The sequence below is a fragment of the Podarcis gaigeae genome, assembly GCF_964106915.1.
Source record: "Podarcis gaigeae genome assembly, chromosome: 2".
Classification (NCBI taxonomy): Eukaryota; Metazoa; Chordata; class Lepidosauria; order Squamata; family Lacertidae; genus Podarcis; species Podarcis gaigeae.
Genome location: NC_139679.1, coordinates 84998181 through 85013773, shown reverse-complemented (window position 1 = coordinate 85013773; position 15593 = coordinate 84998181). Strand labels below are relative to the sequence as shown.

Genomic DNA, 15593 nt, shown 5'->3' with positions numbered 1-15593 from the left:
AAATGCCCTCAGCCCCCATGAGTCACTTCCATTGCAATTTAGCCATAAACACTGGATGCCAAATCCATTTAAATTTAATTTATTTAGCTCTCTGGGACGCACCTCTTACACAACGATAAAGAAGAATGTTTGTACAGCAGTCATGGAGCCCATCCTGCCACTGGCACACAAGAAACCCACAAGAACAGACCCAGAGGGGAGGGCCCTTCATTACCCTCGCTGGCTCGCTTCCATTCTGCATACAACATAAGCCTAGAAACGGAGCCAGTACATGGCACTGCGGATACGGTTGTAGTCCGGAAGTTGTTCAATGGGACCTGAGAGAGAAAGAGAGTTGGTCATTAGAAAACACATTCAAGAAAACATCTGGCATCATTGTTGTCCCGCTCCTCTCTAATCCACACTAAAACTATTATGGTCTTAAATCAGCTAAAGCAGAGCTAGTCTTACTCAACGGCTATGAAAGACTTAAGATCAATTGTAACAATGTGTCTCTCTGTCCTAGGCTCCTCAGAGCCCAAATCCCCATAGTAGATGTTTGATTCAACAACAGGGCAAAATCCAAGTCTCAGACAATATGGTGTTTGAGGGGATTTTATAGACTCCCAGTTTTGTCTGGAAAGCCCCTTCCAAAGAGCTTTGCTTTGAAGACTTAGGTGGAAACTTTAATGACTGCAGTGTGCGATGGAGGAATCACCAGCTCCTTTAAGTAACCAAGCTGTTCAGGCAGGTTTTCCAAGGGAAGCGTTTCCTTGGCTGGCAGTCAAAGATGCAGGAATGCTGCTACAACGAGCCAGCCCACCTGCTAGCGTTGCATAAATGAAACTGACCCCAAATGAAACATTTTACAAATGTTGCCAGAGCCCTACTCGGTTAAAATCATAGCTCCCTCGTAACGGGAGATGTAAAAAGGGTGGAGTGCAGACTTGCTACTGCCTCAAGTGCTCAGATCAAACCTGATTCGCCAAATGCAGCAGGTGACTAATTTGGCATGGCTAATCTGAAGCAGCTCAAACAGAGATGAAGCCAAATAAAGGCCAAAATAGGTAAGTGGTGTTATGAAACACCCTCCGCCCCCCAGAAACCAAGATTTCTAATGAAAGCAGCTACCATATATGTCCTTTTTCATCTCCCAAGAAGAGGAAAACATACAAGGAATAACCACTTACCAACTGCTGCAACAGCTGGGCATCTGTCATAGAGATATTTGCTGCAGACTTCCCGTATTGTTGCTGCATCAACCGCCTAGAAGTGTCAGAGAAAAGCAGAGGATTACATTTCAATAAATAAAGTCGGAGGTATTACTTTGCCACTACCCAGCAGACTGCTAGCCAAGGACTTTGTCATGGCTGGCAGAACTCTCAAGCTGGAAGGATCTTACATGGTTCAGTGATTTCTAAGATCATCTACAATGTCTTTCCCTCAAGATACATAGGAAAGCTTTATAATTTTCTGCAGCGCCTGTACAATTAGCCTCAAACATGCCAGCACTGCACTTCAAGAATCACAGCTCGCTTTACTAAACATTTTTGTATGTTGTGACCAGGGTTCCAGATCTAGGCTTGATTTCCCGAGTTCTCCAAGTTCACTGCTGATGAGCAGGTGGTTACATAGATACTTAAGTTGAACATAACCACCTACCCTGTTTTCCCGAAAATAAGACAGTGTCTTATATTAATTTTTGCTCCCAAAGATGTGCTAGGTCCTATTTTCAGGGGATGTCTTATTTTTCCATGAAGAAGAATACGGTACACATATTCCGGGGAGGCCTTATGTTCAGGGGGAGGCCTTATTATCGGGGAGGTCTTATTTGGGGGGGGATGTCTTACTTTTGGGGAAACAGGGTAGTTGTTGTTAAAAAGGAACTATGCAGAAGGTCCAGCTTTCAATCACAAGCATTATGTTCCAGAAATGCAAGTATATTTACTCCCGTTTAATAAAGATACCTACAGAAATTCTCGAATCCCATTCTGCCAGAGATATCCGGCGTCCGTAGTTTAGCAGATGGCTTCCAATATTTTCACATGCAGGAGTGGTACCTGGAATATATGAATTAGTCAATTGTCAGTGGAAACCTTAAGCTGTGTTTTAAGATGTAAAGAACATTATGTAAGACTATGCAAGCAGCACCTGTTGCGAACTTACATTTAACAGGCCCTGTTATATGGTCTTTTTAGAAATTCATTTCAGAAAGCTACAATAGAATAGACTTGTTTCTGGCCGGAGGCAAGAATTAGGTGAAGCCACAGATAGGACTATAGTTCAGCTATACTTAAATTAAAGGTTTACACACACACACACACACACACACACACACACACACAAATCCAGGCAAACAAGTGGCAGTATGAAGGGTCAGATAGAAGTATCTGGAGTGCCATATTGAGTCCCAGGACTATGTTAGGAGACACTCCCCGTTTTTCTCCTAGGAAGGACTGGTTCTTCAAAGATGATGGTTCCTATAACATATTTGTGCTTCATCCAAGCTAATGATCTTAACCATATGCAAGCGGACTAAAATTCATATAGTTGAGACTTATTTTAATCTCATGTCAGCTCCACTTATTTTCTATCATGGAGACAAATGGGTCTCATCTAGGAAGCTCCGAATCTGAACCAAGTGATAAAGACAAGAGGGAGCAGAAGAAAGACGGTGTTGTTTCTGACAGGCACAGATAATTGCGTAACCAACAGTAGCCTTCCTGCTCCAGAGGTTGCACACAATGGACAGATCACAGGAAAAAGCTTACTAGAATTTATAGATGTCAAATACGTCAGGGCCTGGAGAGTCAGGGCGTGGAGAAACATTCAAAGATCCATTCAGAAAGTGCAAAGCCAACTTTTTTTTAAAAAAAAAATCATACCATCCAGCTGAGCCATCAGTGTGTTACGAACAATGTTTTTGGCTCTCTTCACCTCGCTGTCAGTCACACTGGTACAGAGGCGCATCCTGCACAGGAAGCAGAGGGGAAATGTTAATCAAATGCCAACCACTTTTAGGCGACTCTGCCTTTCATGTTTTCATAGGCTCAATATTAAATCTTTACTATGATTACTAATCAGTAGACAAAACCTGAGAGGTGCAAGCCATATAAGAAGTGATCAAAAGGCAGCACAAACATGGACAATGAGTCAATATCCTGAATGAGGTGATGTCTGTATATCAGTCCTCAATGTTATTCATAATCTTTTCTATCTAACACATGTAATGGATGTTTCTTCCTCAATAGACTTAATTGACATTTTCAATACCTATGGCCCCAAGAGATTTGCACGTGTCATAGATAGGTTGCAGTGAGTTACATTGTGAAGCCTTATACAGTACTGTTCTGTCTACACCTAGTCTTTGTAAAGCTAACTCAATGTACTGACTCCCCTGCAGTTCAAGTTTTGTAGGAACAGAGCTGGCAATGAGCTCATACTCACCATTCACCCTGGGCAAAGTGCAGTGTGTCTTCAATATTCATAGCATCAGTAACAAAATAGAAACCAAACAGACCTGTGTCAGAGTAGCAAGTGTTGAAGGATTGGAAACTTTGACACAGCTTGTTTTCCACAGCAATTCTAGCCAGCCTGCTCGACTGATTCTGTAGGTAAAATAATTATGACCAGTTATGACCATCTGGTTTGCCCACCAAACCCACCAAGAAGTTAAAATTAAGGAAGCAGAAAACCCAGACATCATAGACCACTGTGACTGTGGATGAAACCACCTGCACTCTGTGACAGAGATTGTTCCTCAATGCACAGATACTATGAGAATGTAAGTCAGAAAACCAAAGGGGATAGCCTGGCAATTACTGCTTTGGAGATTGTTGCAAACTTGCCATGTGAGAATCCCAAGTCCTTCCCTTGCTCAGTATGCAGTTTCATGTTGCAGCGCAGTGCAGTCACTGCTCTCTCCACCCCCCAAATTTGGGGCACTAGTTGTTGCTGTTGTTTTTGTTTTTAAAAAAACAGACTGAATACAATGAACGAGACCATTGTCTCACTTGTCCTATTTTCAATTACCCTAACCAGAAACAGATCAGTTGAAGATATTAAGGGCTAAGCCTGGGGTTTCTATATGCAAGGGACATACAATGAGCTACAACCCTTGTTGACACCTGCCAGAAAGACATCAAGGAGCACATTCTCAGATTTATATTCATGTTGATAGTCAAGGATAAACACACAGCAGTTTGTGGTTTTATTCGCACGACTAGCAGTAGCTGAATTATCTAAGTGCATGAAGATAGCACAAACAGGTGCATCAAGAAGTCAAAATCCGAGCATATCTTGACTGTTCAAAGTGCCTGAATGCTGACCTACTCAAGCACTGCACCAGCAGCAAAGGCATGTAGTGAACTGATGATCAACTCTAAATGATTTGAGTTCCCTCAATGAGACTTTCAATCCAAGACATGTAATCTTGCCTTCTGCAAGCCTATCCTTTTCCGGAGACCTGCATATCCGAATGTGAAAGGCAAGAATCATTTTCCAGGCAACTCATGTTTACCTGACCGTGTTAGATTTGAGGAGACTCACTGAATAGAATCCCTCTCTATTCTGGAATTATGGTTTTTGAAAATACAATCCCTGGCCAGAGTGGCTGGGGATGCCTGGCTTGATGGGACGGTAGAAGTAATAGATGATGATGATGATGATGATGATGATGATGAAACCTGAACTTTGCTATTTTAACTCATGTGCAACTAACTCAAACACATCATCAAATTAAGGCCACATTTTCACACTATGGGTTCATCTAACTAGAACTGCAAAATGCTGTATAATTTTGCTAGCATACAAAATGGAAATACACGTGGGAGAAGACTGTTACAAGTAATGTAAAATAGATATCCCAGTCCCCTAGGAACTTACCTTGCCACCACCAAAAGTAACATCGTATCGCCCAATGACTGCATTAGCTACCAGAAGAGGAATATTGTCTGGATTGGCCCAGCCTGGTCCCTCCACTGCAATAGCAACATGAGCCAAAGGCAAATCATCATCTCTGACTCTGATCTGGAAAAACACACACATGAGAAATGAGTTCAGGTTTCAGGAGTAGACTGTGAGATCACGTGCACTATTCTCTCTCACCACATATTGCTGATAGATGGCACAGAAGAGGGCAGAGCACGTTTAAACAATAGGGAGGCACAGGAATCTGTGTGCAGGATCTTTGTGCCTGCACACTCCAATCCTATACTTGGGGTTTCATCTTCAAAATATGTATAAATACAGAGCAGCCTCTTACAATAGTTTGTCCAAAAAGAGGGCTTTGACAAAAAAAGGAGCGAGGGAGGCTATATTCTGGGGAGGTGAATTCAAGACTAGAATGCAATTTTGCTAAACTAAAGGAGTCGACAAACTATTTTATCACTATTAAGAACTGCCTAAGTGAAATTGACACTGTCTGAGATTCACTCTCTGCTTGTTGAGGATGCCAAGTATTTAAGACTCTACCTCACTCCCAGTGAAGCGGCAGTACGGAGGAATGGGAATTGTGTCTTCCTTGTATTCATAGGGAACGTTGCCAAAATGCTGCTTGGCAAGGTCCACGACTTCTTTGTGGCTGACCCCTGGTCAAGAAAGCAAAACGAGTGACAACAATACAATGGCTTCTGTTTTCGAGAAAGAACACAAAAAATAATTTTTTTTGTGTTTGGCAGCAGCCTCATAACATGTTAAAATCTTATTCTCTGATAGCTCTTTGGGCAAAAGTAGTTTAGCAGAAGTTTACGCAGTGCATATTGTCACAGGAAAGTTAATTCTCCCACCCCAATGAAAATTTATTCACCAAGTCTATCTACTCAAATGTCTTTTACTACATAAAAACATTTTATCTGCTTTCATGTGAAACTGGAAAAAAAGAAAACAGGCCTATCTGTTAGTTTAGGCCCTATTGATTTCATTTTCACTATGCTGTCCTAGCAGGAACAAAACTGGGAATGTGGTCCATTCAGTTCATAACACGGACTCAAAAGACATGGAATATGATTTAGCCATGTCTTGATTCTATGCTTCCTTGATCAATTGTTAAGCATGTACAGGGTGTAGTGTGTACTTCCAGAAAACATTCAAAAAAGATTCTGACAAAGGCCAGTTAAATAAAAGAACTGCAAGTACCACCAGGGGAAGTTGATGAGCTGATCTGACTTGAGATATTTTGCCATCTGCTCTATACTGCCCCCTACTGTAATCCTACTGACAATGGTATATAATTGTACATCAGGCCAGTCTAAGAAAGATGACCTATTCCTAACAGTAAACTAGTACCGACCTCCAGCAGCTGCCAGGACCATGCGAGGGGCTTTGTAGTGAGTCTCAACATATTCTGTTAGATTTGCACGGGACAAATGCCTAATGAAAATACAAAAAATACATTAAATATGCAGAGATGAGTTTATTGTGCAGTTCTTACACCACTGCAAGTCAAGCACTCCTATGTTAAGCACTCTGGAGACCCTACCTTTCCTTCCTAACAGATAGCAGCTGCAATCAACTTGCTTAGGACACGCAATTCCTGTTTTTTTTTTTTTTTAAATGGTTCTAAAATATGTATAACTGTGCACAGGATTGTAATCAATGTCTGAGTCACATGGATATTAGCATGAGAATCATTTCATTGGACTTGGACCTGAAGAGATGCCAATCTGGATCTCTGTTCAGAAGGGAAGTATTAGACAAGCCACTCTTCCTCACCCAGAGTGCTTTATTTGGAAAACGGGAACAACAGTGATCAATTCTTAATAAAAGTTGTAAAAATACAGACTGTCAAGTCCTTGGCAACATCTTGCACTACTGATTTGCTTTCAATTGCAACTTCTTTCTAAAGTTTAGTATGTTAAGCTTTTAGTCCTGTTGTTGAAAAGATGTTATCCCTCTTCTTTTCAACATCTGTTAAAATAATGCAGGAAGTCCCAGGTTCAGTCTCCAGCATCTCCATGTAGGACAAAGAATGTCACCTGCATGAAACCCTGGAGAGCTGTTGTCAATCAGTGTCAACAATATTGAGCTAGGTAGACCAATGTTCTAACCTGGTATAAAGTATCCTATGCTCGCCATGTAAATACACACCTTCTCTTTGCTTTTGTTAAGGCCCTTGCTACCTTATGTATTGTATGATACACCTTACCATTTATTTCAGTTATTTACCGTATTTGTTGCTCTATAAGATTCACTTTTCCCTCCTAAAAAGTAAGGGGAAATGTGTGTGCGTCTTATGGAGTGAATGTAGGCTGCGCAGCTATCTCAGAAGCCAGAACAGCAAGAGGGATTGCTGCTTTCACTGTGCAGTGACCCCTCTTGCTGTTCTGGCTTCTGAGATTAAGAATATTTTTTTTCTTGTTTTCCTCCTCCAAAAACTAGGTGTGTCCTGTGTTCTGGTGCGTCTTATAGAGCGAAAAATACGGTACTTCAAACAAGAACCTCTATAAAATATAACCTAGCAGTGGAGGGGAAATGATTCCAGATGTGCTTTATTAGCCAGGAAATAAGCTCTCCTTACTTTGCATTTGCTGTTGTTCCTTCAACAGTCCGACTCAAAGCAGTGCCTTGATAAGCTGTAGCATGCAGGTAATCAAAGACGACATGGGACAAGCTGCCATCAAGTTCTTGCATTTCTTGAAGGATGACATTCCGCTCCTTTTCAATCTGGGAATCCTCATAGCTGCTGTTCTGCACTACATCAGCCAGAATCTCAATTGCTAAAAAAAAAGAAAAGAAAAAGGGGTGGGGGGTAGGAAGAGACATGCTACTTAAGACATATTTTCTTGCCAAACTGAATGGAGAAGACAACTAGACATTCTTGGGCGAGAAAGGAACTTGCACACAGATAAGCAGCAGTGGTTCCCAATTAGCTAATAATTGCAACTCTCCTGTTTTTCAAAAGCCAAGCCATGGACCTTACTTTTGAAAATGCGGATATCTCTGCTGTAGTTTCTGGTATGTGAATGGTGCCACCATACCCCTCCCCCCACCAACATCTCCCAGTGCAAAACTGGGGCGTGCATCTTCTGGGCTGCGCTCCTACATGAGTCACATGACCTGTGCGAGAGCATGATGCCCCAAACGTGTGTTTTGGGGCACTGCAATCTCACATGTTTTCGGGTGCTGTGCTCTTCACATGAGAGCACGGCCCCCCAAAATGGGATGTTCTGGACATTTGATGGGTGTGTGCCAAAGGCACTCTGGGATCCACAGACCACTAAGTGGGAACCACTGGCCAGTGTTCGGAACTCCCATTGTTCTGGAGCACTTTGCGACAGGAAACTTCATTAGACCAAGCAGTTTCTGAGCTCTGGGAACAGTACTGTGCCAAAATTTCAGATTAAAACTGCAGAATGGAAGGAAAGGAGTACCTTTTTTCTGCCTCCCCACTTCCAGCTACTCTCTTAAGACTGGAGAAAAAACCCTCTTAAAAGTACTAGGGGGGTGGGCAGGGGAAGGACTAGACTGAAACTGAACATAATATTTTAGCTGCAGTTCATTCATTTTCAGCTTTGTATTTTTGTTATTAAAAAGCATGCCTAAACATTCTGTTGTTGTGTCCATAACTTTGTTTAAGGTGCCATTTAGCTCCTAGATTTCATATCTCAGTTTCTAATACTGCTACCGGCATATAGCATTTATGGCATCATAAAGCTACCACACAGCCAACCCCCCAGTGATGACAAATAGAAGACATCATCTTATTTCCTGTCTGTCATTCTTCTCCATCCTGCTGGTTTTATACTTCCCCTGCTTCTATTATTCTCCATCCCTACACCTCCCAAAATCCAACATCTCATTTGGGTTTGCATCTCAGTTGCTGTTATATGGACCTGAATGAACAGTTCAAGTGCTTAAACTACAAAGCTTTTGCTAGCATGTAGGGTAGGTGGTCTATGCAACTAGCATTTCATGAAATAATCAAAGAGTGAAATTTCTGCCAAGGCAGCACAATTTTACATCTTTTGATAATTGCTGGGATTACTGTGGCCAATTTTGGCCATCTGAAAGCAATTGCTTCTTGACAGCAATAAAGTAACCATTTGTCCAGCCCTGGGCAACTTCCTTTAGGAAACCACAACACACAGGCTGCCAAGTGGTGAATGTACTGTTATCATGTGGAAAATTGCTTCCTGCTGACTGAAATTGGCTTAAATCAAAAGCCATTATTTTGTGTGGAAGTGCAATTAAAATATAGCCTTCTACAAAAACCCTGTGGATTTGTTTTGTCCTTTGAAAGCTAATTAAACACAAATGCAAAGAAAGCAATATCCCTGCCTGCCAAAATAACACAACTGAATGGCACTACCTTTGGGCAAATCTTTGGCTAACGCTTTCATGAAGAAGGCAGTCTGCTCACGAGAGGTGTAACTATTGAGATGTGCACCCATGCTCTCAACTTCCTTTTCAAATTCAGGACCAGGGCGTTTCTTTGTACCCTAAAGAAATACAGATAAACAATTGGATATCTGGAGGCATAATGAGTAAGTATCAGTAGCTAAAGCACCAGAATTTTTAACATATGTGGAAACTCTCAAATTGCACAACAGAACACTAATTCAACTCAACAGTCACAAAATACTGCCACAGAGCATTTAAGTCCATTAAAAAAATAGTCTCTTTCAGAATGCCTTAAAAATACTAAGCATTTGAAGAATTTACTCTGATGTGGTGAGCACAAGCTCTCCCTGCATGAGGATACGTACAAATAATATTCACCACATAAAGGACATGGTAATCACTTTATTACATTTTTATTCTTTCTCCTAAACGAAGTGGAATATGAGAATTTGATTTCAGCCACAGAGAATAATGGGGGGAAAATTAATTAAGAACAGGCTGATTAAATTTACAGACACACATCATGGTGGATCAGAGAAGAATCAGTGCAGTGTTATAAAGGTTATTCATGGTGTTCTCAAATATACTGAAACTCTCAGATAGGTATGATCCAATCAATCTGATTTTTCTAGAAGTCCTTGCCAGAGATCACAGCAAAGTCATGCACTCATTGCCAATGCTGGTCTTTCTTTTTTTCCTATTAACTGGTATTGTCCTGATTATCTTTATGTGAGTTGTAAAGAAATCAGACTGTTAAAGAAATTGGGAGGGAATATGGGCTTAATTTGCTTCCTAGAGCTTACCTTGGCTGGCTAGAAATATCTCATAAGATACTAAAAAACAAACGAGGTAAAGTGTGAATTCCAGTTATACTGGTCTGTAAAAGGCATTAAAGCAAAAGTATGTATCTTTGATGTTGGTTTGTTTGTGGACTGGGATACTAAGGATCAGAGGTAATATCAAGCTTAGGGAAGGAGGCAGGAGAGCAGGCTGCTAAGATCTCGAGGATTCTGACTGAAAGATCCTTGCTTAACAGAACTCTAGCTGACGGGGCTAGCAGGATTCAAAATGCCAATCAACTGTATCCAAACAAGACAAAAGCCTGCTCCATGATCTAAGGAAACATCATGCAAAATTTGGTTACAATAGCCTTAGAGGTCGCCGAACGCATAGTGAACAGACAAACAACTCTCCAAAAATATATAGAAGATATTGAGAAGAGAATAACTTGCCATCTCACCTTGAAAGCCAGGTGTTCCACAAAGTTGCCAACTCCATTGTTCTTCTCAGTTTCATAGCGGCTTCCCACTCTGATCCACACCCCAACCTGACAAAAAAGAAACAGTGAGTAAATACGTTACATATTAGACCAATTTTCCAGACATTTGTCTGCTATTAAGACAGAGTGCACAGAAAGCAGTAGCTTAACTACAATTTCCACTACACAGAGAATGACAATTACACTCTTAAATCCCCATTTCTCCCTGTAGTTTGTAGTTTACAGAGGCTTTTCTTATTGAGGCACAGCCTTTCTACTAACTGAATTTGTTCAAAGCATAATTGGAACTGAAAGTACAACAGGGGTTTGGTTCTAAAGTGATGGCACCCCTGGTGCGGAATAGCCACCACAAAGATGCTTGCCTGGCACCTTCCTTATGGCTGTTTTCATGCCAGATTAAGACCTTTTCATTATCTTAGGCTCTTAAAATCTTAATTTTTATCCCACTGATTATATGCAGCAATGGCTTTTAAAATATTGTCATATATTGCATTTTATTATTTTATGCCTAGGAATGGCTTGAGTGTAGGTACAGCTTATTAGAACTATAAAGGTGTCTCTATTTCTAGCAATCTGGCTCAAGTTATTTATTCTACTCCATGGCCTTAAGGTACAAGTGAACCAGAGTTACATTATAGAAGAGTGTTTTAGTAAGAAGAGCAATTCTTTCCTTTAGCAGCAAACTGCCTTTAAAGCTATGAAGTGGCCATTATAATAAGTCCTAAAAACAGGGCTGCTGTTGAAGAATATTTGAGGGCTATAATGGGCAGAAACCAGTAAATATGCCAATGGGATGTCAAAAGCATAATACACTCCAGAATTTCACTAGCCTTTCATACACTTTTCAGAGCCATTCAGACCTCATATGACCAAGATACATTCTTCCTGTATCTTCTTACAATGTCTATCACCACTCTAGGTAAGTTGTTTTTAGACATTAACCTTGAGAGAAATCTTTCCACGTTGACTTGTCTACTGAGGTCAGAGGTCCTGTGCGCCTTGTAGAAGATTCTGAAGCATATTTTAGGGAATGGCTCAGCCAGCTGGTCCTCACTGTTGCCCTGCCTGAACTGAAACTGAACCCAAGAAAACACTCAACGGCTATATGCTGAAAAGTAGATCAGTTGTGCTGGGCATGTTTCAGGAACATTTGCCTGTCATTCTGGCCTTCTCACGGAGAAGCCCCAGATAAGTTTCCACAAGAACCTTAGGATTCTTCAGAATAAAGCCTGAGAATCACTGCCATTGATCAGTAACAAGCAAAGAACAAGTCCGAAGAGATGCACAGTTGCTGCTTCATAGCTGTGAATTCCTTTTCCTGGAGAGGCACTGAACATTTTTTGAATCATTGAGAGGAATTATTTAGTGTTTGCTCCTCATTTAGTTTGATATTTATCTTTTAGAATTATCTTTTCTGTTTTTCAAAAATAGTACTTTTTAACTTGAAACTCAGAAAGATGGCAGGTTATGCGCTTCAATAAAAAATAGCAAACTTTAACTGAAGATAGGCCCAAGTGAAACAACAGAGACTCTGTTAATTTTCAGAACCCCATATTATGCTTACCGTACAAGTAGGCTGGCCAGATTGTTCAGAAGCCACATGTAAGCCATTGTCTAGAGTGGTGACATGCGTCTCAGGAATATGATGCAGCACCTGAGCATAAGATGCAGTGCTTCCTCTTCTTGTCAAGCTCCATAAAGCTGGCTATAGAAAAGTTTATTGTCAAAAGCACAATTCATATAACAAGATAAATACATGAAGAGTCATATAAAGACATCATGTGAAAAATTACTTGTATGCAATTTTATGTTGTTACAGAAACCACCTGATGAAATGTGACCACCACCAAAAAAAATCCCAGCGTTAATACAAAAAATAACCATGGGATAAGCATACATCATATACCTGAATGGAGTTTTCAGTACAGACATACCTTGGGTTACAGATGCTTCAGGTTACGCATTTTCGGGTTGCACACCACACCGAACCAGGAAGTACTGGAATGGGGTTACTTCCGAGTTTTGGCGCTTACACAAGCACAGAAGCTCTAAATTGCGCATATGTACCGAATTGCGACCCGTGCATGCGCAGACGCATTACTGCAGGTTGCAAACGCTGCGGGTTACGAACATGCCTCGCGCACGGATCACGTTCGCAACCCAAGCGTCCATTGTATTACATCACCAGTATCTAACTGACCTAACCAATTCTTTCCTATAAGGGTCCAACACAGCAGAAAATCCATTTTTGTTCAATCAATCTCAATTTTAAATATAAAGAAGCACTACAGAGAGATGGCTTTGCAACTTTCCACTGACTGAGCTGAATGTAGCACACTTTTATTGCACTTTGTCTCTAAGATCTGAAACATCCCATCTACAACATTGCAATAAACATTTATAAACAACTATTTAAAATTTAAGTAAAGGTAAAGGTACCCGTTGCTCGGTCCCAGCGCCTGCCAACCTAGCAGTTCGAAAGCACCCCCCGGGTGCAAGTAGATAAATAGGGACCGCTTACTAGCGGGAAGCTAAACGGCGTTTCCGTGTGCAGCTCTAGCTCGCCAGAGCAGCGATGTCACGCTGGCCACGTGACCCAGAAGTGTCTCCGGACAGCGCTGGCTCCCGGCCTATAGAGTGAGATGAGTGCACAACCCTAGAGTCTGTCAAGACTGGCCCTAACGGGCAGGGGTACCTTTACCTTTTTAAAGGTACCCCTGCCCGTACGGGCCAGTCTTTACAGACTGTAGGGTTGTGCACTCATCTCACTCTATAGGCCGGGAGCCAGCGCTGTCCGGAGACACTTCTGGGTCACGTGGCCAGCGTGACAAGCTGCATCTGGCGAGCCAGCGCAGCACATGGAACGCCGCTTACCTTCCCGCTGGTAAGTGGTCCCTATTTATCCACTTGCACCCGGGGGTGCTTTCGAACTGCTAGGTTGGCAGGCGCTGGGACTGAAAAACGGGAGCACACCCCGCCGCGGGGATTCGAACCACCGACCATGCGATCGGCAAGTCCTAGGCACTGAGGTTTTACCCACAGCGCCACCCGCGTCCCAATTTAAAACTAAATTTAAAATTTAGTTTTCTGCAAAAACACAGTTATTTGCCCCGGCAATAAAGGAGAGTCCAAGGCACTCAAAGTCAATGGTCTATAAATAGTCACTAAAAGGTGCTGCTATTAAAGATATTGCCATTTGGCAGTAGCAGGTAAGCGGTATCTAAAGTACAAAACTGAAAACAACAAATTCTCCATCCAGTCCCATTTATTGTTCTAATGTATACATCTCACTATAACCTACATCTTTCATAAATAGGACTGCCTCAGATTACTGCCCACCAGTTAGCTTAGCATGTGCATTCGTCAAAGTGTAATGATGAGCGATTCTATGCCATGCCTCCCTAGCCACTGAAATTGCAAATGAAAGCAGGCATTTTGTAGATCCCAATGCCATCCATCCACAGAGGGGTGTCAAATACATCAACTCCAGAATTACCTGTTCAGGAGGATTTGCAGAAAAAGGCTTTACAATCATTGTACTATTAGCTAAAAAGAATGCCTTATGAAATCTTCCTTCCAGTACTGAAAACTACATCTTTTAAAGTGAAAAATGAGGTGCAGAGGTTCCGCCAAATAAACTTGTGAATTCCTACATTAAATCTTTGCAAATGCACTTGGGGAAATACACAAATGAACACCACAAAGCATATAAATTACCTGTAGCAGAACATTAAACTTAAAGGTATTAAACTTGCCCCAAATACTAAGTCAAAATAAGGATTATCTTTCTAGATAGATTGATGACAGAGATAGCTCATTATTTATTATAAATTCTTTTGGGAAACGTCTCTAACAATTAAAACACCCCCAAATTTCATTAAATGACCTGAACTCCTAATTCTATTATCCCATGAATCACATCTGACGTACGCACATCAGAAGCTTATTTTGCAAGACAAAAACGGAGAGATTTTTACATCCGCATAAAGGGGGCAAGTTGACAATTTCTGCCCAATCTCACTTTAGCTCAACAATGAAATTAGAGCTCTGGGTCTACCACCACAAACGTTTCGGAAAACATGTTTATTCCTCTCTTTTTTTGGACTATGTTCCCAGAACGCTACCCAGCAAGATGTGGCCAGTACTACACGCCTAAAAAGAACTGCACCGCTTGACTTCAGAAAGAAACCCTGCCCCTTCTTATGAAGTCTTAGAAAGGATAAACACTCTGCAGCTGCTCAGAGGCACGTTTTATTTTTGCTCCAAAGGACACGGCCAATGTGAGGATATGGGTGGGTAAGTGGCAATGCTGTCAAAATGAGCACCGCCCCAGCAACAGCAGCACCGGCGGGGGGGGGGGCGTGAAGGTTGGTAGGGGGGCCTGCAACCCACGATATCTGTAGAATGTCACGATTTGCGCTTCCAACTCCGGCAGCTCTCAGCCACTAGGTCTCGCCCGACTGGTGAAATGGGCGGCCTGGACGGGCGCCGTGACCTTCGCGGGCGGCTTCCCCACGGGCTCCGCACACACTCCCCGCTTCTTCCGCTCCCCCTCGACCCACCACCGCCGCCCCTTCCTCCTCCTCTTCCACCCCGTCAGCGGCCCACCCGGCCAGGCACTCACCGGAGCGTGAGGACCCCGCAGAAGGGCCCGGCTGGCCACACAACCCGCGGCCCGGCACACAGAGGACGCCGCCATCTTGCCGCCTTAACCCCGGCAGCTCGGCAGGAGGAGAGGGAAGAGCGCATGCGCGGGAGGAGGAGGGGGGAATCAGAGATGGGGCAAGACATCCGCATGCGCAGGAGAAAGATAGTAGGGCCCGCGTAGACGTCGTAAAGGGACTGTCTGTATTAAGAGTTAGTCACCAGAGAGAGATAAGAAAGAGTTAAGAGTCACACACACAGGCTAAACTTACGGTAAAAGATTGAAGGCCGCCGTTGGTCAGGGGCCTCTCCATGGGCGTCGCTCGCTGGCGTCATTAGAGGGAAGAGGCAT

At 42.4% G+C, this 15593-nt stretch overlaps 1 protein-coding gene across 1 annotated transcript; it reads right to left on the bottom strand.

The window, feature by feature from the left end:
* Positions 1-63: 63 nt before the first annotated feature.
* On the bottom strand, positions 64-15511 carry UQCRC1 (ubiquinol-cytochrome c reductase core protein 1). The gene is made up of 13 exons (XM_083727181.1): positions 15222-15511; positions 12162-12302; positions 10559-10645; positions 9287-9416; positions 7496-7694; positions 6269-6348; positions 5452-5567; positions 4864-5007; positions 3427-3587; positions 2865-2950; positions 1951-2039; positions 1170-1245; positions 64-317 (listed from the first exon to the last, which is right to left on the bottom strand). The coding sequence occupies exons 1-13, from the start codon at positions 15294-15296 to the stop codon at positions 253-255; spliced, it is 1449 nt and encodes a 482-aa protein (XP_083583307.1). The 5' UTR covers positions 15297-15511; the 3' UTR covers positions 64-252.
* Positions 15512-15593: the final 82 nt, after the last annotated feature.